Source organism: Contarinia nasturtii, unplaced genomic scaffold, assembly GCF_009176525.2.
Source record: "Contarinia nasturtii isolate CC-2019 unplaced genomic scaffold, AAFC_CNas_1.1 Cnas_scaffold_533, whole genome shotgun sequence".
Classification (NCBI taxonomy): Eukaryota; Metazoa; Arthropoda; class Insecta; order Diptera; family Cecidomyiidae; genus Contarinia; species Contarinia nasturtii.
In genome coordinates, this window is record NW_022197885.1 from 4,911,708 (window position 1) to 4,930,978 (window position 19,271).

The window sequence follows — 19,271 nt, forward strand, 5'->3', positions numbered from 1 at the left end:
TAGTAGGCAATAAAAATTCCGTAATAACTCTTGATGGCCCATTTTAAAAAATCAGTCAATGTTTAATGCATTATTTGTCTGCATTGAAATTCCAGTTGACGTTTGTTTGTTTATTATTATTTCTTTTCTATGTGTAAAACCATTGGTGCATCTATTAAGACACACAAACACACACATACATATTATATTTCACTCGAACCTTTTTGTGCAAAGGGTCAGCCGCCGACGCTTTCATGTGTTGTCTGATTGCCATTAAGCCCATCATTCATGCAACCAAATCACAAAAATTCCTCACAATTTTCCACCATACACAATACAACAAAAAAACTCATTCATAATTTTTATGTTTTTCCTCCTAATTTTTTTTTTAACAAAATGCATTTTTGTTGATTTTATTTTTTTTTTTCATTATTTTTTGGAACTTATTAAATTAAAACAAAATCTTAAAAAAAAAAACAGATTATATACTTGTTTGTGCGTTTTTCTCCCCATCTTCGAAACATTTTCTGAGTGTAGATTTAGGTGTGTTTTGTGAAACGCCTTGAACGCAGCTTAAAAAAATATAGATATTTATACACTTTATCTAGATCATGATATCAGACGGACAAGTAATTTAAATGAGAACAAAAACAAAACATCATACAATTCTTATTTTTTTTCTTTCGTTGGTGTACTGTTGATTGACTTTTGGAATCGTTGACGGTATTGAATGCGAGGAGCGCATAAATCATATTTATATATATTTCGATCTCGATCAGAATAGAAAGATCTCGAATTCTCGCGTGCACATTTTGTGCACATTTTCCATCATCACCGATTGGTCAATTTTCCAACTCATTTATGGCCTCTTCATCGCTTCCAAAAGTTAAGTTTTCACTCTTTTTTCTTCAATTGGAAATTTATTTTTCGATTTCAATTTTCACAATCAAAACAAAAAAAAAAATGCTTTTCTATCGCACAGTGGAAATAAAATATACACACACATACAAAAAAAAAGAAATCACGATGATGGTTAACTTTTTTTTTTGGTCAGACCTTCTTACAAGATTCAAAAGTCTAGAATATAAGCAAAGATTGATGAATTCATTTATTGGTAGAGATATTGAGCTAAAGACCGACACACATAAAACGTGCATCAGCTACAGAGGAAAATAAAATGATCGGCAATTTATTTCATTGAGAACAGCAGAAATCATAAACACACACACACACACACACACACACACACCCACATTCACAGAAACAATGTAATATTATTTAAATATTATCGAGGTAAATTTAATAATAATAATAATATTAAATAACAATAAATATAAAAAAAACAAAAGCCAAACAAATGTCGTGTTTCCATTCATTTTTGCTGGAGTTTCTTTGTCTTTCAGATGAACAATGCTGTTTGAAATTTAAAAGGTAACGTTATTCTTCCATTGAAATTTGCTGCCTTTTGTATACATTAAATTGAAACCGTCAAGATCGAATAATAAAATCTCAAAACTTAATCAACAATAACTCAGGTGGAGAACAAATGAAAATAATTTCAACTTGAGTGTGTCGCTTTCGAATTTCAAAATTCGCCGAATGAAAATATCCTCGCCCATTCCATCAGTAGTTCGAATTGAGCAAATTTGCTCACCGATGAAATGACGTCCCACGTCGAATGACAGATTCGACCAAAAAATAGAAAAAAAAATACATTGAACTGTCAAACTCCGATTTACTATCGTGAAGAAAACTTTTCTCTCCGTCACCATGGGTAAATTCCAAAACTTTGAATTAAATGAACAGCAACGCAAACTAGAGTTGCAAAAACATCAAAGACGCATGGATCTTCGTGCACAGTTCTGGAAGGATATGACTGATCCAAACCGACATGGCTCAGGCGAAGGTGGTTTTATGGTAAATATTCAATTCGCAATACACATAACCTCACGACTTGTTTGTGATGGTGTTATGTCATCAATTTAATTTGTAAATAATCTATGTCGGAATTGAAATAAAAAAAAAAACATTTTTTGTTTTTCAAATTTGATTTCGTTTCAAATGGAGCACCTTAAAATATGATGATTATTCTTTATTTTAGTTTGACCCAGCCTTATATCGGTTCCAAGCGATGCGAGCATCACATGCAGAGTACTTCAAACCAACAGGAAAAGCAGCTTTTTGGGGTTTTGCCATTCTTATCGCACCAGTGACTATTTTCTACAAACTTGCAAAGAGAGAACGTGATGGACGAGAACAAAAATATCGAAACGGTGAAGTTTCATACGCTGATCGTGATTTCAAATTTGTCTGAAATGTTTTATTCTTTAATTCAACTGTTTATGCATGCCAAAGCGTTCTGAGTAAAACACCAATGGCATTTCAAAGCGTAGTGTAAAAAAAACCTTATTCAAAACTAAAATCGAAATAAAAATTATTACAAAAGAAATAAAAGCGTTGATTACTTAATTTTAATTTTATTTCATGTTTTTTTTTAAAGATGATAATTATATAGTTTTATTATTTCTCCTCCAATTGTCGATCTCTGGAAATGACATGGTCGTCAAATTTTACCATATAAGTCGTTCCCTTGTGCCAATGCGCAGTGACTTTGCACGGCTGAAAAAAAATGGAGAAAATTAATTAGATTGATCTCACCTCGGATCGGATTAAATTCAGGAATTTCAATACATTGTAGTCGGTGGGTTATTTAAGGATGTAAAGTCGACTACAGCAAAATTAAAACAGAAAAAAAAAACATCTAAAAATATCAACTTACAAATCCGCAATTGCTGAGTACCTAAGAGTTGATCAGAAGAAAAGAATGGAAAAAATGGAAATTAATCAATGCTTAATGGAACCAGAATGGAAAATTGCTGAGTACCGCTTCGATGATTCCAGCTGAGAATGTGGCACAATTCAATGAGCCTTTATCTTTCGGGACACTGATGAATTTATTCACCAATGGATCTTTTTCGATGATATAGTACGTTCGATCGTCATCGTTTGCATGTTCTAGTTTTTCAGCTTCTTTGCCAAACAGACTTTTCCACAACGTTGTTTTGATGAATAGCAACATATTGATCAGTTTTGTTTCACGCTTCGAGTTTCTCTCACGTACAAAATACAAATCAATTACACGTGATCCAACGTCCTTTCCTAATTCAAGGAGCCTGTCGATTGAAATGGGTCAGTTTTGGTGGTGTCACAATCACTCTTTTAATGTATTTTTATGTCCAATGAAGAGAAACTTACCTATTTTGCATTTCTGGGACGGTTAATACGCGACTTTGACAGTATTGGACGAGTTCAGAGAATAACAATGCAAAACTGCTCAATGAAACTTCTCCCTTTCCTCTGCTGAGAGGCTTATCCAAAATACTGGTTCGTGGTCGTGTCAATGACATATTCTCTGTTTTTTCTTGTTTTCACTTTTCAACGTAATATTTTCTATGTTTTACCTCTAGCAAAAGTCAGAAAAATAAAATTTCACGCCCGAAATCAATTAGCTGATTGATTTTCGAATTGATAAAATGTGAAATAGGAAACAAAGCGAGAGAATTTGTCAAACATCATCCACCTCAACAATATTAATCAAAACATACATGTTTATACATTGTGTCATTGAGCAAATCTGTAGTATCGACGAGAAAATATCCCACTTTTGACACTATGCGTTCGATTGACATTTGAATCTATTTGCTTGATCATTGATGCCGGTTCTCATCACATTTACCAAATAAAACCGAAAAAAGCAGCACACAGTTTACAAATAAATTCCGTAAAACGGATGTATTTCAATAGTGCGCAGTAAATAGATTGAAGTCAATATGAAGTAAGTTCAATTTTAATTAATTTTCTTCCAAAAAATGAATTGTCAACTCTTGCACTAGGACATTTTACATAAAAAGTTGTTTGTACAAAATAGGTTGAGTGTGGATGGTTTGCTGGTGTATTTTCCATATGAATACATTTATCCAGAGCAATATGAGTACATGTTGGAGCTGAAGCGAACTCTTGACGCAAAGGTAGACTTATAAGTTATAACCAGGGCATTTTTTTCTACTTTTTCCAATCAATAAAAATGTGAATTTCTCTGTAGGGACATTGTTTGCTTGAAATGCCCAGTGGGACCGGGAAAACGGTGACATTGTTGTCGTTCATTGTTGCCTACATGATGGAAAATCCAAATATCATACGAAAATTGATTTATTGTTCGCGTACTGTGCCCGAAATCGAAAAAGTTATTGCCGAATTGAAAACTCTAATGGAATACTACGAAAAACATTCAACCGTACAACCAAATATGACCGGTTTGGTGCTTAGCTCACGTAAGAATATGTGCATACACCCCGATGTATCAAAAGAACGAGAAGGAAAGGCAGTCGATGGAAAGTGTTATGGATTAACAGCTGCTCATGTGCGCGAACGAAGTAAACATGATGATACGGTGCCAATTTGTCAGTATTATGAAGGTTTCGATATTGAAGGACGCGAATCATTTCTACCAGTTGGCATTTACAATTTGGATGATTTGAAACAGTATGGACGTGATCGAAATTGGTGCCCATATTTTACAGCACGTTATGCCATAAACAATGCACACATCATTGTTTACAGTTACCATTATTTGTTGGATCCGAAAATCGCTGAGGTTGTGTCAAAACAATTGTCGCGTCAGGTTGTCGTTGTATTCGATGAAGCTCACAACATCGGTAAGACCCTTTGCATTTTTTTTTTTAAATCGTTTTGATCATTTTAGCAAACCAAACCAAATTCAATTTTATAGATAACGTATGCATCGACTCAATGAGTGTGAAAATCAATCGTCGGACCATCGAACGGGGACAAACGGCACTCAATAAATTGGAGCAATATGTCAAAGAGTATGTATTTTGATTAACTCATGTTCAGTGCATTGAATGGAACATTTTTTTCCGGATGTTTTAGAATCAAAGAAGAAGACGAAAATCAATTGCAAAGAGAATATCAAAATATGTTGGATGGTTTAAGAAAGGCCAGTGAAGAAAAGGATGCCGATATGGTTCTTGCGAATCCAATCCTTCCAGAAGATATACTCCAAGGTATTTGTTTTTTTTTTTTGAAATATTGAAGTGTTGAAAATAGCTGATGAAATTTCATTGAATTTAATGTTACTAGGCGCCGTTCCCGGGAACATAAGAACTGCTGACCATTTTTTGAGCTTTATGAAGCGTCTCATTGAATACATAAAAACGAGACTACGTGTGCAGCATGTAGTGCAAGAGACTCCGGCTCGATTTCTCAAAGACATTCAACAAAAAGTGTGCATCGAACGAAAACCGCTGAGATTTTGTGCAGAGAGATTGGCATCATTGATGCGAACATTGGAAATCACCGACATGACAGACTACGGAGGATTGGTTGTTGTAAGCACATTTAAAAAGATGTCTCCTCGCTCGCCTCTCAATAAAATGTGGTTTTGTCGTTTTTTTTTAAATTTAGATTTCACACTTTGCCACATTAATATCCACATACACAAAAGGATTTACAATTATTGTAGAGCCATTCGATGACAAAACGCCAACGGTCATCAATCCGATTTTGCATTTTAGCTGCTTGGACTCATCGATCGCAATGAAACCAGTATTTCAGCGATTTCAAAGTGTTGTAATCACATCGGGTACGTTGTCGCCCATTGATATGTATCCGAAAATTCTAAATTTCACACCAGTTCTAATGAGCTCATTCACCATGACCTTGGCGAGACCATGTTTATTACCCATGGTAAGTGTCCGCAAATATATTTTGTTTGAACAATGACAGTAACTGGGTTTTATATGTTTAAATAGATTGTATCAAAAGGTAACGACCAAGTGGCCATATCATCGAAATTTGAAACTCGCGAGGATACAGCGGTTATAAGAAATTATGGACAATTATTGGTGGAAACAGCGAGAGTTGTGCCAGATGGTGTTGTATGTTTTTTCACCTCGTACTTGTATTTAGAATCAGTTGTCGCATCATGGTATGACCAAGGCATTGTCGACCAGTTGCTCAAGCATAAACTGTTGTTTATCGAAACACAAGACAGTGCAGAAACATCGTATGCTTTGATGAATTATGTGAAAGCATGTGATTGTGGTAGAGGTGCTATTTTATTGGCCGTTGCTAGAGGCAAAGTTTCCGAAGGAGTAGATTTTGATCATCATTATGGCCGAGCTGTAATTATCACAATGTTTTGTTTTCATGTTTAAGGTATTACATACTTTTTTTTGTTGAAGGTACTTATGTTTGGGATACCCTACGTATATACCCAGTCAAGAATATTGAAAGCACGTTTGGAGTATTTACGAGATCAATTTCAAATTCGCGAAAATGACTTTCTCACCTTTGATGCTATGCGGCACGCTGCGCAGGTAACCTTGTATTCCCGATGTAGTGATATAAATCAACCAAAAATTTAAATATTTATATTTGTATTTAAAAAAAAAAATTCAAATATCCACAGTGTGTGGGTCGTGCATTACGTGGCAAAACTGACTATGGTATAATGATATTTGCTGACAAGCGATTCTCTCGACAAGATAAGCGATCTCGATTGCCGAAATGGATACAAGAGCATCTAACCGACAATTATGTGAATTTAAGCACAGAGGAAGCGATGCAAACAGCGAGAAGATGGTTACGTCAAATGGCTCAACCATTTTCGCGTGAAGATCAACTGGGTATTTCGTTGCTAACGCTGCAGCAACTTGAAGCGTTGGAACGTGAAAAGGCTAAAAATAAGGCCGCCGATGGAGATGATGACGCACACGCTGGTAATGGAAATAAAGGGAATGGCAAGCGTCATGATGAACATGACGATGATGAAGATGATGCCGATATGATGGAAATTTTATAATTTTCTGAAAAAGAACATAGTTTTATATGAAATTGAAATAAAAAACAAATTATTACGATAAAAATCCGTCTATTTTTTTCTTTAAAATAATTTTCTCTTTTTAATTACAATGTCAATACTCGAAGGAGTGCTCAATTTCTCCCTCATAGATTGACATAGCCTTCATAACTTTTCTATAAAATTGTTGTGATTTCTCATAACTCTTTAAGTTGTCCCATTTGGTTTGATCAATGACTATTGATGGAATATGGTATTCTTTATGTAATTGATAACTTTGATTTTTTGCATCTTCTCGCTTAAAATCGTTGTTTACTACGATTATGGCAAAGCTAGAATAAAGAGGATCGAATTAGTTTCTTGTAAGAAATTCATCAAAATTGATAGACGCTATTAATCTTACAGTTTATGTTTGGACGCAAGCAATTTTGTATGTATCTCGTTGATCGGAAGAAAGTTTCCACTTTCTAAGTCCATTTTTAATACAAACGGAATTTTTAAATTCGCTTTAATTTGAACATTTTCCCGAATGAAATTATCTCCAAACATGGATTTCAAATCTTTATACACTGAACATGGTACATTTTCAGCACTAGCATTAACAAAAGCTTCCTTCAATCCATATTCATTGTCAACAGCAATATTGTCTTTTGCGAGGTCAGCATTTTTGTGATTTTCAGCACTAGCATTAACAAAGGCTTCCTTCAATCCATATTCATTGTCAACAGCAATATTGTCTTTTGCGAGGTCAGCATTTTTCTGATCAAGAATTTCTTGTAATTTTTCCAGCTGTTCAACATCATAGTTATGTTTTTTCTTAATGTATTCCGCTTTTAGGATGCTTTCAATCAATTGAGTATCACAGTAGCCCAAATCATTTAGACTCAAAGCAAATTTTACCCAATCGAAACTTCCCAACGTGTTTAAATATACTGAGAAGTTGAACGATTTTAATGCATCGACGATTTTTGACTGCCAATTTTTCGGTTTGTAACCACTTTTATGGCATGCTCTGCATATGATGAGATAGTCATGAAAAGTGAGCTGGCGAAGACTTTCTTTTGATTGAAAATATGTTGATAAGCGATCGATAAGACTTTCACTCACAAAACCCTATATTAATACGAGAAAAATGTTAACAGAATTGTGTGGAAAGTAGTCGAAAGCGAAACTTACAACTGAATTGAAATAATTTTGAACTGCAAACAATGTCATTTTATCGTTATTTTGTATGATAACATTAACACAGTATCGAATAAAGTCTGTATTTTCGAACATTTCCTTGTTGATGGTGTTGCGTTTTTTTTTCAAGATCCTGAATAATACTTCAATATGCTTCGCTGAGACATTTGATTGGCACCATAAATTAGTCGATTTCTCCAATAATTTCTGTACATGTTCATTAAGTTGACCAAAGTTCGCCAAAAAAATTATAATCGACATAAGATTTTCAATTGAAAATTGGTCATTATCGGCCATAAGAAGGCTGGTTGTTATTGCGTTTAGAACTTTATCCGGAATTAAATCAACGTTATTTTCACAAAAGGCCAAAATTTTTATTAATTTTCCATAGTCCTCCAATCCATCCAATTCGTCATCGATTTTTGACAAAAATTGTGTTTGTATCGTTAATCGTAAGATGTTGTAACTTTTACTCAATTCATTCAATGAATAGTATTTATGTATCAGATAATCTAGGAATAACATGTGATAAAACGTAAAATGATTGACATTTTTTAACAATGCATCAACAATATGCTCCGATATCATGTCGAACATTATAACTTTTGATGGAAGTAGTGAAATAAAGATGTCCGACACTTCATATGCATCGAGTATTGGCAATTTCCGTTTGGTAGCTGTACGCAATACATCAAACTTTGGATGAAGGGTCAAAAATTTCGTTATCAAATACTTTCCACGAATTTCATGATAAAAACTTTTCAACGCTTTCACGTTGAACTTGCCGGCATCCGATGGTATCGATTCAAACAAATTGAGAACAGATCGATTGTTTTCATCCTCGCTTATTGAATATCGTTCATTTTCAATTTTCTTTGGATGAAATGAGGTCGATTTGGATAAGGTGTGTTTAGCTGCTGCCTTTAGGTCTTGAATGAAAAGAAGATCATTTTGATAAATTTTTGGTAACTTTAAATTTACCAGAATAGAATTTTTTCGAAATTAAATTGTGTTTTATTTTAAAATCTTTCAAATTTTTGGTATTTTATTGAATGAAAGAATTTGAATGAATACCATTATCCGATTTATCATCCGGTTGATTGGATTCATTGGAACACAGTCGAATCGCCGAATATCGTGTGTACCGTGCAGCGGTTGAATAAATCGATAATTTCCTAAAAATTCCGATCATTTCTACGTCGGGGATGATGGAAAATCTCAACTATGAAGTTTATACTAAAATCTTCTTCTATTCCATCATATAACATGCGATAAAAATGATTTTGCATGACGTTTCAACTGTCAAATGTTGAAACATGTGCTGCCAGGGATTGTCAAATGAGATATTTTGAAGTAAACGATGAAAATACATAGAAAAAACAAACAAATAAATAAAATTTCTTTGTTTATTAATTTTATTTTCTAAACAAAAATTAATAGTTTATGCCACTTTGTTTATGCTGTGCGATGATTTAAAAATTTCCATTCATTAATTGTATCATATCATTTATATTCTCAGCTTGTTTTTTTTTTCAATACTATTTCTTTCTTCTTCCATTTTCCATTTTACTAATTATTCCGACAATCAATTCAAAGAGTACATATGCCTGTTTATATTTTTTCGCAAAGGTCTTGTATACACTTTCCTCAATTACCAGTGCACCATATCCTTTTTCTTCGAGGATCTTTTTCTGTTCGTACAAGCTTATTTTACTTTTTGACGCAATTTCTCCAACAAGCACAGCAAGTCTGAAATTATACCAACTTTAAATACAAAACTTTGCCGTTTGGATTTGATTAAAGGTGGCACTTACATCATTTCATTTTCGTTGCAAAAGAGATTCTCTTTCGGTGTTCCTTTATTCATATCTAGAAAATCGCCAGTTTTTGTATTGGCTTTCATTAGAATTTGAACGGTCAGGTCATCGGCTACAGTAACATCATACAGTATTTTGTTGGCGCCAATAAAACTCCTCAAATCCAACGCAATTTCACTTGAAGGGATGCATTTTCCACTTGACCTGTGTTTTCTTTCGATGTCTTTAAAAAGTTCGGAATATTTGCTGTATTCTTTGTGATTAATTCCCAATTTCTTTAAAGCTACTGCAAATTCAGATGGACCCGTTAACTTTGGATTAATTGATGACCTTTCAATCGCTGGCACAATTTTCGATTTCCAATTCGATGGCGTATAATTGGCTCGGTTGCATGTCTCAACTAAACACACATAATCAATTTCCGTAAACATATTTTCGTGCTTTTTCGTGTTGAACATGTGCGATATATAGTCAATTAATTCGACGTTGACAATGCCCTGTAAAAATAAAAACAAAATCATCAGCAAACATTTCTAAAGAATTAAAATGTAAAAAAATAATGTGATCAACAAACCAAATAATTAAAGCATTTCAAAAGACGAAGACTGTCTTCATAATGATCCGATTGTAGCATCAATTGCATGCAGCAATTTATAAATTTCGTACTAACAAAAGTCGGTGGAAAATCCATAAATGTTGGCTTGTGATCATAGAAACTATGCAATATCGTAAAAGCGTCATTAAATTTTGTGGCTTTATTGCAACAAATGTTAAACATTTTGTCTACAACTTGACGCGCATATTCGTCTAATTTCTTAAATCGGGACATTGTGACAAGTATACAATTAACATCGGCCAATTGAAATTCATTATCATTCGCTGCAAGCAATTGTTGAAATAAGGGTTTCGTATCAAAAGATTCGACCAACGTTGTATTACTGCTCAAGTATCGCATAGCTTTAGTCAGTTCTGTGAAACTAAAATTCTTCACATTATGTTCCATTTTGAAAGTGAATATTTTACGTATCCATTTACGTAATGTGTCAAATAAAACACTTAATTTTAATTTTTTATAGTAGTATTCACGAATTGTCACATCAATTGCGATTATTTCGTCAAGCGTAAACGATTCATAATTTTCTTCGTTTAAATAATAGATATGTGATATACTACTGTCAACACGTTCAGACAAATTACACACGACAATTTCACACAATTCATCGAACATGGGAACATTTGCGCGACACAGGTTCATGAAAATGTGTACACACTGCGTTCTATTCAATTTTGGAAGAATCAATTTTGTGGCATCGATGAGTACGTCATAGTTTCCGTGTATTAAAGCATCATCGCCAATGGTGTATGCACCCAATCTGTCAAAGGTTTCAATTAAACTATCTTTTGTGAAGTCTTTTGGATCTGATGGCAGTGTTTGCACTATTTGCAGCGATTCTGTTCCGTTTGTTTCATTGCTGGAAAGCAAATATCTTTCTGTGAAGGTAACTTTTCGCCATTCTCTCTCGTCCTCGCCATTTGGTGACAGTTCTTTTGCTGTAAATATTTTGCGTTCTATTCACAAGCACCGAGAAAAAAAGAGTGCAAAGAAGAAGAAGAAGAAAAAATACAACGCAATTGAAAGATAATGAAACAAACGTGAACATTTTAATATTTTTATTGTTTGTCTTACCAATTGGCTTATAACAATATGATCGCGTGAAATGTTGAAGACATGTAGCCTGTCTACAAATTCCTTGTCGAGTTAATTTCGCAAAAGTTTGGTACATTTTTAAAACCAATCCACAAAAATTATTTTAATTAATTTCAAAATCTAAACAATTGATGAGTGATACTGAATGTAGGTTAACCTCCGACTGTGTGATGTAAGCCCATTGTCAATTGATTTGAACTGTCATTGAATGAATTATCAATTATAAGTGAAAATACTACCGTCAAAAGATGACAACAATTAGGTTATGTTATTCAATCATTTTGTCTGGCTGAAATTTCAAAATTTGAAAATTTAAAATTTAAATAACGATCGCTTTTTTTATTGCTCATTTTCATTAAATTCAATGCCATTTTATTAAATCTTGGTATTCTTGATGTTCCTGCAGGATATATATAATTTTAAGAATAGCATACGCATAGCAGTAGTAAAAATATATGCGATTACAAAATGGTTCCTTATTTAAAATGTTCGGTTCTGTTTTTGTTTTCGTTGAATGATTTAGACAGATTTCTTTCACGCACAAGAAGAACCATAGCAAATTTTTAGTACAAATATTCATTTCAAATTTACTAAAATACGTGATCAATTCTGTAGAATTCTTAGAACATAAAATCGAATAAGAAACGAGGCAGAAAAAAACTGAATAAAGAGTAAAAATGGATTTTGTTTTGCAAGAGGGTATTTAGTTGAAATGCACGGCAAACGATATTCTAATTAAGTCATTTTTATCAAATATAGATTGGGAGAAATGTGCAATGTAATATATGGTTGAGCATAAATCCATGTGAATCGGAAATTCGGTGCAGAGTTTTGTTTTGTTTGTATGTTTTTTTATGCATTTAGATGTCGTCAATATCAATGTCATCGGCTTCGTCATCGTTGGCTGATTTCTTGGCGATCGGTGATGGTTTCACAACACTCAATTGTTCAACATGAGCACGATCATTGTACTCGATTTCCAGATCCGAGTCGTCTTCTTCGTCCGAATCATCTTCTTCTTCCGCTTCGCGCAACCATTGAACGAATGGATTGGCTTTTTCGTGGATTTTCTCAGACATTTCTTTCGATACATATTTTTTACTGACTTTTTCCGACCATTCCAGAATGGTTTTCTCCTCCAAAATGTCAGCATCATAAAACAATTTCAAGATACCAGCCACCTTGTCCAGTAATTTGTCCGAATTCAATGAAATGGTTTGCTCCAAACCCCTGCAAGTACAATGAATGAGATTAATTTCAATTTTTTTTTTTTTTTAATTTCATCGCTTGTTTCCAATTTTAGCTTACCCCATGAGATAACGTTGTGCCTTTTGGTTTTCATGCGTGAAACGCAATAATAAATTGCGATGTTTACGAGCTTCTTGAATAATGTTTGGAGTGAATAGTAATTCGGCCAAAACCAATGTTGCTTTGTGAGTGATATCCAAACGATCGGCTTCGACATGAATCTCTTTGTGCACTTGCACATTATCCAATTGATTTGTGTCACGACGTTTCTTCACAAATTCGTAGAACAAATCAATGCGCTCTTTTTCACTTTTCTCCAAATCATCCGAGATGGTCATTTGTTTGGCACCGTCAGTCAAATCATGCATACGTGCACGTACGGCCTCTTCGGATACATCAGTTGTCCATGTGGTATCATCATCTTCTTCAACAACGCTTGCGTTTTGACCAAGACTTTCATCGGCATTGCTCATGACCGATGTATCACCATCGACCGTTGAATTGTCGCCATTTTCACCGGCTTTCTTTGATCGCTTGCTACGCTTTCCTTCGGTCAACGATGAACCTTGCATTGCCGGATTGATATTGGGTGGATTCTTGATAATGAAAGTATTGACCTGATCGAAGGCAATGTAAAAATGAGAAATTCATGAAATATATTTTGGAGTGTCTGTATTTTAATATTGCAATATTTTGAGGGAAAGAAAAACATAAAAAGAAAGAATTCATACCTTATGGTGCACTTCCAATGGACCATGAAAACCACAAGCCTTGCAACTTTGCGAAATGGTATCCTTCTTGGTTGACACCTTCAAATCAGTTTCAGGATTATCGCATTTTGGACACAATACATACTTCCGGATAAAACCGTCCAGTAAATCTTGTAGTTTTTCAGCATCATGCGAACCATTGACAATGAAACGTTCATGCTGTTTCGAACGAGAAAAGGAGAAAAAACATTTTGAAATGAAATAATCCAAATAATAATAAAAGAGAAAAAGAAAGTGGCATCGTACTCGTTTTACCTTGTAATCAAATTGAGTTTGAGCGCCCAATTCACAACCGAAATACTTGGTTGGATAAGTCGCCGGGCGACCTAGCGCCTTTGCAACTTCGACCATATTGACGATGACCGTCTTAATGCCGTTACCTTTGCCTTCGACTTTGGCGGAAATGCGCGGCATTTTATAACGGTAAAAAAGATCGGTAACGCCACGGTTTACGTTAACGGTGGCCATTTTGCTTTGATTTTTCTTTCTAACTCGATAAAATGATCTTTATTTCTTTCAATCTCTTGTACCTTGACTCTATCTCTCGATCTCTATCACACACACACACACTCTCTATCTCTGTTCTTTTTCCAGGACTATTTTTTTCGATTCGCTTCCGTAACCTTCGGCGAATATCTTGAAATCTTCTGTTCGTACACAATTAACAACCGAAAAAAATTGTGATGCGATTGCATTCACTAATTTCTCACCATCAACACTCGCTCGAAATTGGACTTAAATTGTGATGCGCATCAATTGATATTACTTCGGCACGACGTTGTTACACACGATGTTTGTGCAAATGTACACAACGAATTTTAGTAGTTTTCACGCAAACACACCCCGGTGCACTACGATCGATAAATTCATTTGTATTGTGTGATGGAGAAAAATGACCCGTTTTATTTCACTATAAAACGATAACGACAATGATGTGGTCCTATGAAATTGGTTATAGTTTTACGTATATTCATGGGAAAGTAATGAATAAATCGGCTCAACGTGGTGACTATCACTTTTAAAAAACGGTTCGCAAAAACTATGTTTAAACACGCGTTTAAGCGTCGAATTTTATACGAATTGCTTGGTGTAAGATAACAAAAATGTTGTTGCTTTTTCTGCGACGGGGCTGGGTTCGTTTAGTGCTTGCACTTTTTGATCCAGCGACGGCCTGTAAATCGGAAATGGAATACACACCGTAAATACGCATTGAAATATGCGACAATTGATTGACTGAACATGATCAATTAGATATATGGTTTCAATGGGATTTGGTTTCAGTACTTACTTAGCGGTGTTTTTTTTTTTTTTCAAATGGAAAATCCTGCACTGAATGGATTACGTGGTTTGCGGTTTGAAGTAACTAACGTGTATTTGAGGTGTATTTGATTTTAACGAAAATTAAGCATTCGATTTTTTTTGTTGGAAAAAATCGTTGTAACAAAACTTATTGGTGTAAATTAAATAACGTTTTTTCTGTGTATTTTTTTTTTTTTGATTTTTTTTGTTTGTAAGGAACTAAATTAAAACGAAAATTTCTCGCTGTTCGCGTTCATATAGAACGACGATGACACTGCCTCACGTTTCTCTGAATGGCTGCAATTTCCGGTGTCTATTGCTGGAAAATTTTGAAGTCCTAACAAAACGAACGAAAGGCAAAGATTAAATTTATTTGAAAATAGATGAAGATTATATTAATAAAAGACATAAATAAGCGCTATGAATTAAAAAATATGACACTGATAATGGTGTACCTATGACTTGAATATTGCCTATGGGAAATCATGCACGATAAATCAACAGACTGGTCGTGCTGAATGGATGATGGAGGTACTCCTTTGTATACTGGTGTTTCTAAAAATCGAAAAAAAGAGAATGGAATGTATTATCTTGTTACATGGCTGCACTATAATCCATGAGTATTTATTTAGGACATTTTTTTTGTTTGTTTGTTGATTTTTCAGCTAACAAAATTCCAAGCTTCAAACTTGACGAAATCGTACAGTATTGGAAAAATCATCAAAAGCCAAAGACTGTTGAGATAGCAACTAGAACAGTTAACCATCATCATCAATCTCATCGAGTGGCTTAGGATTATTCTGCCACAGGTGTAACGCTAATTATATCATTGAAAAGATACATAATTTGCTGACTCCATGTGGCGTCAAAACGGAAGTTTCACTACGAAAAAAAAAATCCCGGGGCCATGATATCAACTATCATCTCATTTATTATTATATATGTTATCGTTTTGAGAAAAAAAAATGTGCACAATATTTGCTGCGTCATAAAAATCAATCTTCATCTGAGCTTCTAGCGAATAAATTTTTTATGGCATATCAATAAAGTAGAAAATTATCATTGAGCATTTCATCGGGCACGGTGTCAAAGCACCAACATTTTGTGCTCACTCTTTTTTACACAGCAATTTATTTGCTTTTGTGGCAAGATTTTTTCCCTAGACAAATAAAATAAAGATCACTGGAGAAAAAAAATACACAGAAATTGATGGAAAATTGAAATATTCTGTTCTTAAATGTTATGAAAAAATTATTTTTTGACGTTATCATAATGTGAAAAAATGTTTCGTGTTTGATTATTCGATACGTCACGTTAGAAGTAATTTGAATTTAATTTAACACTTGTGTTCACATCACAGACACGCACGATTTTCAGATCTCAATTCGATTGACACACATTTTCTAAGCGACAAAAAACATTCACACACATCTAAAATATTCAATTAAATGTTCACAAATGTGTTTTGATCGAATTGTGCTAACGATAAATGACGTGTGTCTTCTTCTAATTTATTTCGGTGATTCAATCATCAATCGGTCGCTATTCACTAAAATACGTCGCAATATGCGTGCATCAAACTGCCCATATATCACTTAATATGGAATGTAAACACATGAGAACATATAGTCTGTGGTCAAGTACAATCGGATCCAAGCAGAGAAAAAAAAATACTTATTAAATTTATAATTTAAAATGTCAAACTTATAGAGCGTAGCTAGGTAAGGCTCATTGATTTTATGATGGCCTACAACACTTTGAACTAGATGACATTTTAGAAAAATTAAAATACACTTGATATAATATACTTTGTCACGGTATTGCAATTTCACCGTATTCAATTGCCGGCTGCTAAATACATTCAAAGTCGATTGCGGAAAATTATGAATTTTCTCGAATTTAATGCTCAGAGGGAGATAGAAAGGGAAAGAGAGGGAGAGAGTGAAATAGGAGGGGAGAGAAAAAGATGTGAAAGTATGTAGTGCGCACAATCAACGACACAGCTAGGTTGAAACGTCATTTGAACCATAGTTAAACGGCAACATTTGTAGCTGATGGATATTGTTCTTATGCATGAATGCAGAAGCCAATTGTATTTAGCGGTTTGGCAAACATTTTAGGAAGAAAAAATGAACTGGGAAATGCAACACTTCCTTCTCCAATGCAAATACACTTTTCGATCCATTTTATAAATGCATTTTTTTGGAAGTGATTTTTTTTACGTGAATCATCACTCTTCACCACATCGCGGAGAGGAAATTTCGGTGAAAAATAAAATGAAAAATCAGTCTCTCAATGTTGGAATGGTGAATAGTGAATTCATTATTTGGACGGTCTAAATTTGAATTGAAGTACCGAAACAGTGATGCAACGACCGTTTTACGTGATTTGTCATACATTTTTTTATGGCATGGGCATGCAAAAATATACGTTCCACAATTCAAAATGAAATTTATTGACGTTAAATGAAAAAAACGGCACATTGAATATCATGAACATTGAGTACATTCGGAGAGAATGCAGTAATAAGAACCAATTTCAATGCTATAATAAAATTGATTTCGCTCGTTATCACTGTCATGAATATTCACACTTGACTTCCATGTTGTTATTTTTGATGCCGTATTTATCGTCATCGTCGTCATTCTGCCGCTATGCGGTTTCCCTTTTGCTGTTTACTTTTGATAATAAACTTTTCCGAAGTATCTTACTTTGTTCTATGCGTCGGGCAAAAAAAATCGACAATCACCGTTTATTTTATTTATATAGAAAATGGAAAACCGATTGAGATTTCAAAAAAATATATATATTTGGTTATGAATCAAAGCGCCATTTCAAACTGTATTGCTAATCGATTGATATCGAAAGTGATTTAATTTACTGGGTAAACATACTCAACAGTCACATTAAAACTGATTAAAATGGAGAAACGAACGATTTCATTTCCAGATGACCTTTGCAGACCAATACCATTTCATGCCAATCAATGTTTTTGTGCCAATTTCTTCACGTTCGATTTATTTATCTCGCGCGGGCTCTCTCTCTCGCATTCGTTTTTTTTTCTCCGTCTCAATTTTATTCACCGTGATTACAACATATATATAAAATATAAAAAATTTCTCTCTCTCTCTGTACATAGATTCTTGTATATATATTCTCACACAAGTTGCCGTCATTTTTACTAATGCTCTTAATAAATTTTATTTCTCTTTCTCTCTCTTTCTATAAATATAAAAAAAAAACGATTTATAAACTTCGGCAAACATTGGAAGTAATTGCAACAACAAATGAAATTCGCTCTGAAACAATTGTGAAATATGTGTGTCCGAGAGCAGAGAAGTAAAAAAACGCACACGATTCAAGCGGATGAACGACAACCGAGAGCAAATAGAATGAAAGACGAAGAAAAAAATTCCATACAGCACATGAGAAACGTAAATGCGAAAACCGAAAACCGAGTGAAAAATGATTCAATGTGGATTTTATAGGCCCAACACGCGATATTAAAGCAATGACATTCGTTTTATTTCTAACTTATGTACACTCAATTCAATTTACCAATTTCACTTTACACAACGAATCGATATCAATCGAATTTTGACAAAAAACCAATCGATTAAACATGAATGCAAATGAATTTTGTATAGATATTATGCGAACAATGTGCATTTGATACGAACCACACTACTGCAAATGACAACTTGAACTGTGAAAAAAATAATAGATTTCTTCCGATGGTGCTTTGAACGATGTTCATACGCATTGGCCAATGTGATGCGACTACAACGACATCTGTTGCATAGATAGTCAAGTGAGGCGCTTTTGTCAGTCTGATGCTTATTTAAATTGAACGGTTTTGAAATGGGCAAGTCTGAATTGGTGAAATTTATATATTGTCTCTTTTGCTCGCATTAAAATGCATATTTAAATTTGACATTAGACTCACTTTTTCATCAACTCCCTTATAAAAAAGCGATTTTTTTACTACACATTTTTTTTTAAATATTTTTGACAAAAAAGGTGACCAAAGGAATCATACTACATTCTCTAATATTATAGGTATTAGAAAGTATGAAATGGTCTTAATAACACTAAAATTCGGTCGGTTTTTTTAAATCATGTAAAATGAATGTGTATTGTCAAAGGACAAGGTTTAAGCAATAATAATCAAAAAAGTACAAATAAAAAAAATTCATTGATAATAATAAATGAACGCGAACCTTCGAAAATACTGAACCATCAAAAATTGTAACTAGGTGACCATAATCGAAAAAAAAATTGATAAATGCGTTGCACTTATTTTATCTTGTGAAACTGGAAGTACTTCACTCATGATTGCAATCAAAGTCATCAATCTGGAGCCGCGAAATTACGTATTTCATTCGATT

At 33.9% G+C, this 19,271-nt stretch overlaps 6 protein-coding genes across 8 annotated transcripts; 2 read left to right on the forward strand and 4 right to left on the reverse strand.

Annotated features, from left to right (window-relative positions):
• Positions 1 to 1,682: 1,682 nt before the first annotated feature.
• LOC116339513 (NADH dehydrogenase [ubiquinone] 1 beta subcomplex subunit 4) lies at positions 1,683 to 2,454 on the forward strand. The gene is made up of 2 exons (XM_031765431.1): positions 1,683 to 1,896; positions 2,081 to 2,454. Exons 1-2 carry the CDS (start codon positions 1,750 to 1,752, stop codon positions 2,291 to 2,293), a joined length of 360 nt encoding a protein of 119 aa, XP_031621291.1. The 5' UTR covers positions 1,683 to 1,749; the 3' UTR covers positions 2,294 to 2,454.
• LOC116339512 (trafficking protein particle complex subunit 5) lies at positions 2,429 to 3,563 on the reverse strand. Its single transcript, XM_031765430.1, has 4 exons — positions 3,235 to 3,563; positions 2,864 to 3,152; positions 2,759 to 2,779; positions 2,429 to 2,598 (listed from the first exon to the last, which is right to left on the reverse strand). Exons 1-4 carry the CDS (start codon positions 3,384 to 3,386, stop codon positions 2,500 to 2,502), a joined length of 561 nt encoding a protein of 186 aa, XP_031621290.1. The 5' UTR covers positions 3,387 to 3,563; the 3' UTR covers positions 2,429 to 2,499.
• A 114-nt stretch (positions 3,564 to 3,677) lies between these two features.
• On the forward strand, positions 3,678 to 6,913 carry LOC116339654 (general transcription and DNA repair factor IIH helicase subunit XPD). Its single transcript, XM_031765666.1, has 10 exons — positions 3,678 to 3,814; positions 3,908 to 4,007; positions 4,082 to 4,694; positions 4,769 to 4,865; positions 4,930 to 5,063; positions 5,140 to 5,387; positions 5,464 to 5,745; positions 5,811 to 6,182; positions 6,243 to 6,377; positions 6,470 to 6,913. Exons 1-10 carry the CDS (start codon positions 3,810 to 3,812, stop codon positions 6,860 to 6,862), a joined length of 2,379 nt encoding a protein of 792 aa, XP_031621526.1. The 5' UTR covers positions 3,678 to 3,809; the 3' UTR covers positions 6,863 to 6,913.
• Position 6,914: 1 nt separating this feature from the next.
• Positions 6,915 to 9,323, reverse strand: LOC116339655. 2 transcript variants are annotated; one of them, XM_031765668.1, is made up of 5 exons: positions 9,116 to 9,323; positions 8,036 to 8,970; positions 7,615 to 7,972; positions 7,263 to 7,524; positions 6,915 to 7,191 (listed from the first exon to the last, which is right to left on the reverse strand). In XM_031765668.1, exons 1-5 carry the CDS (start codon positions 9,231 to 9,233, stop codon positions 6,975 to 6,977), a joined length of 1,890 nt encoding a protein of 629 aa, XP_031621528.1. In that variant the 5' UTR covers positions 9,234 to 9,323; the 3' UTR covers positions 6,915 to 6,974. The 2 variants fall into 2 exon arrangements, with proteins under 2 accessions (XP_031621528.1, XP_031621527.1); XM_031765667.1 differs by having other exon boundaries at positions 7,263 to 7,972.
• Positions 9,324 to 9,433: 110 nt separating this feature from the next.
• LOC116339397 lies at positions 9,434 to 11,785 on the reverse strand. The gene is made up of 4 exons (XM_031765247.1): positions 11,546 to 11,785; positions 10,433 to 11,427; positions 9,856 to 10,355; positions 9,434 to 9,790 (listed from the first exon to the last, which is right to left on the reverse strand). Exons 1-4 carry the CDS (start codon positions 11,640 to 11,642, stop codon positions 9,580 to 9,582), a joined length of 1,803 nt encoding a protein of 600 aa, XP_031621107.1. The 5' UTR covers positions 11,643 to 11,785; the 3' UTR covers positions 9,434 to 9,579.
• A 130-nt stretch (positions 11,786 to 11,915) lies between these two features.
• Positions 11,916 to 18,582, reverse strand: LOC116339398 (eukaryotic translation initiation factor 5). 2 transcript variants are annotated; one of them, XM_031765249.1, is made up of 7 exons: positions 18,564 to 18,582; positions 15,339 to 15,438; positions 14,873 to 15,220; positions 13,840 to 14,755; positions 13,546 to 13,743; positions 12,875 to 13,431; positions 11,916 to 12,796 (listed from the first exon to the last, which is right to left on the reverse strand). In XM_031765249.1, the coding sequence occupies exons 4-7, from the start codon at positions 14,050 to 14,052 to the stop codon at positions 12,427 to 12,429; spliced, it is 1,338 nt and encodes a 445-aa protein (XP_031621109.1). In that variant the 5' UTR covers positions 14,053 to 14,755; positions 14,873 to 15,220; positions 15,339 to 15,438; positions 18,564 to 18,582; the 3' UTR covers positions 11,916 to 12,426. The 2 variants fall into 2 exon arrangements, with proteins under 2 accessions (XP_031621109.1, XP_031621108.1); XM_031765248.1 differs by having other exon boundaries at positions 18,442 to 18,578.
• Between the last annotated feature and the right edge of the window lie 689 nt (positions 18,583 to 19,271).

What these genes read in the sequence shown, in the direction of transcription:
- LOC116339654 (XM_031765666.1), top strand. An exon ending in ATCATCATTATGGCCGAGCT is followed by an intron (nt 6,183 to 6,242) that starts GTAATTATCACA and finishes TTTTTGTTGAAG; the next exon opens with GTACTTATGTTTGGGATACC. An exon ending in CTATGCGGCACGCTGCGCAG is followed by an intron (nt 6,378 to 6,469) that starts GTAACCTTGTAT and finishes AAATATCCACAG; the next exon opens with TGTGTGGGTCGTGCATTACG.
- LOC116339513 (XM_031765431.1), top strand. Translation starts at nt 1,750, where the DNA reads ATGGGTAAATTCCAAAACTTTGAATTAAATGAACAGCAACGCAAACTA. An exon ending in CAGGCGAAGGTGGTTTTATG is followed by an intron (nt 1,897 to 2,080) that starts GTAAATATTCAA and finishes TCTTTATTTTAG; the next exon opens with TTTGACCCAGCCTTATATCG.
- LOC116339512 (XM_031765430.1), bottom strand. Translation starts at nt 3,386, where the DNA reads ATGTCATTGACACGACCACGAACCAGTATTTTGGATAAGCCTCTCAGC. An exon ending in GTCCCAGAAATGCAAAATAG is followed by an intron (nt 3,153 to 3,234) that starts GTAAGTTTCTCT and finishes TTCAATCGACAG; the next exon opens with GCTCCTTGAATTAGGAAAGG. An exon ending in TACTCAGCAATTGCGGATTT is followed by an intron (nt 2,599 to 2,758) that starts GTAAGTTGATAT and finishes ATTTTTTTTCAG; the next exon opens with CCGTGCAAAGTCACTGCGCA.
- LOC116339655 (XM_031765667.1), bottom strand. Translation starts at nt 9,233, where the DNA reads ATGATCGGAATTTTTAGGAAATTATCGATTTATTCAACCGCTGCACGG. An exon ending in GGATGATAAATCGGATAATG is followed by an intron (nt 8,971 to 9,115) that starts GTATTCATTCAA and finishes TTTTCATTCAAG; the next exon opens with ACCTAAAGGCAGCAGCTAAA. An exon ending in AAAATTATTTCAATTCAGTT is followed by an intron (nt 7,973 to 8,035) that starts GTAAGTTTCGCT and finishes GTATTAATATAG; the next exon opens with GGTTTTGTGAGTGAAAGTCT.
- LOC116339398 (XM_031765249.1), bottom strand. Translation starts at nt 14,052, where the DNA reads ATGGCCACCGTTAACGTAAACCGTGGCGTTACCGATCTTTTTTACCGT. An exon ending in AAACTCAATTTGATTACAAG is followed by an intron (nt 13,744 to 13,839) that starts GTAAAACGAGTA and finishes CGTTCGAAACAG; the next exon opens with CATGAACGTTTCATTGTCAA. An exon ending in CATTGGAAGTGCACCATAAG is followed by an intron (nt 13,432 to 13,545) that starts GTATGAATTCTT and finishes GCCTTCGATCAG; the next exon opens with GTCAATACTTTCATTATCAA.
- LOC116339397 (XM_031765247.1), bottom strand. Translation starts at nt 11,642, where the DNA reads ATGTACCAAACTTTTGCGAAATTAACTCGACAAGGAATTTGTAGACAG. An exon ending in TGAAATGCTTTAATTATTTG is followed by an intron (nt 10,356 to 10,432) that starts GTTTGTTGATCA and finishes TTATTTTTACAG; the next exon opens with GGCATTGTCAACGTCGAATT. An exon ending in TGCAACGAAAATGAAATGAT is followed by an intron (nt 9,791 to 9,855) that starts GTAAGTGCCACC and finishes GTATAATTTCAG; the next exon opens with ACTTGCTGTGCTTGTTGGAG.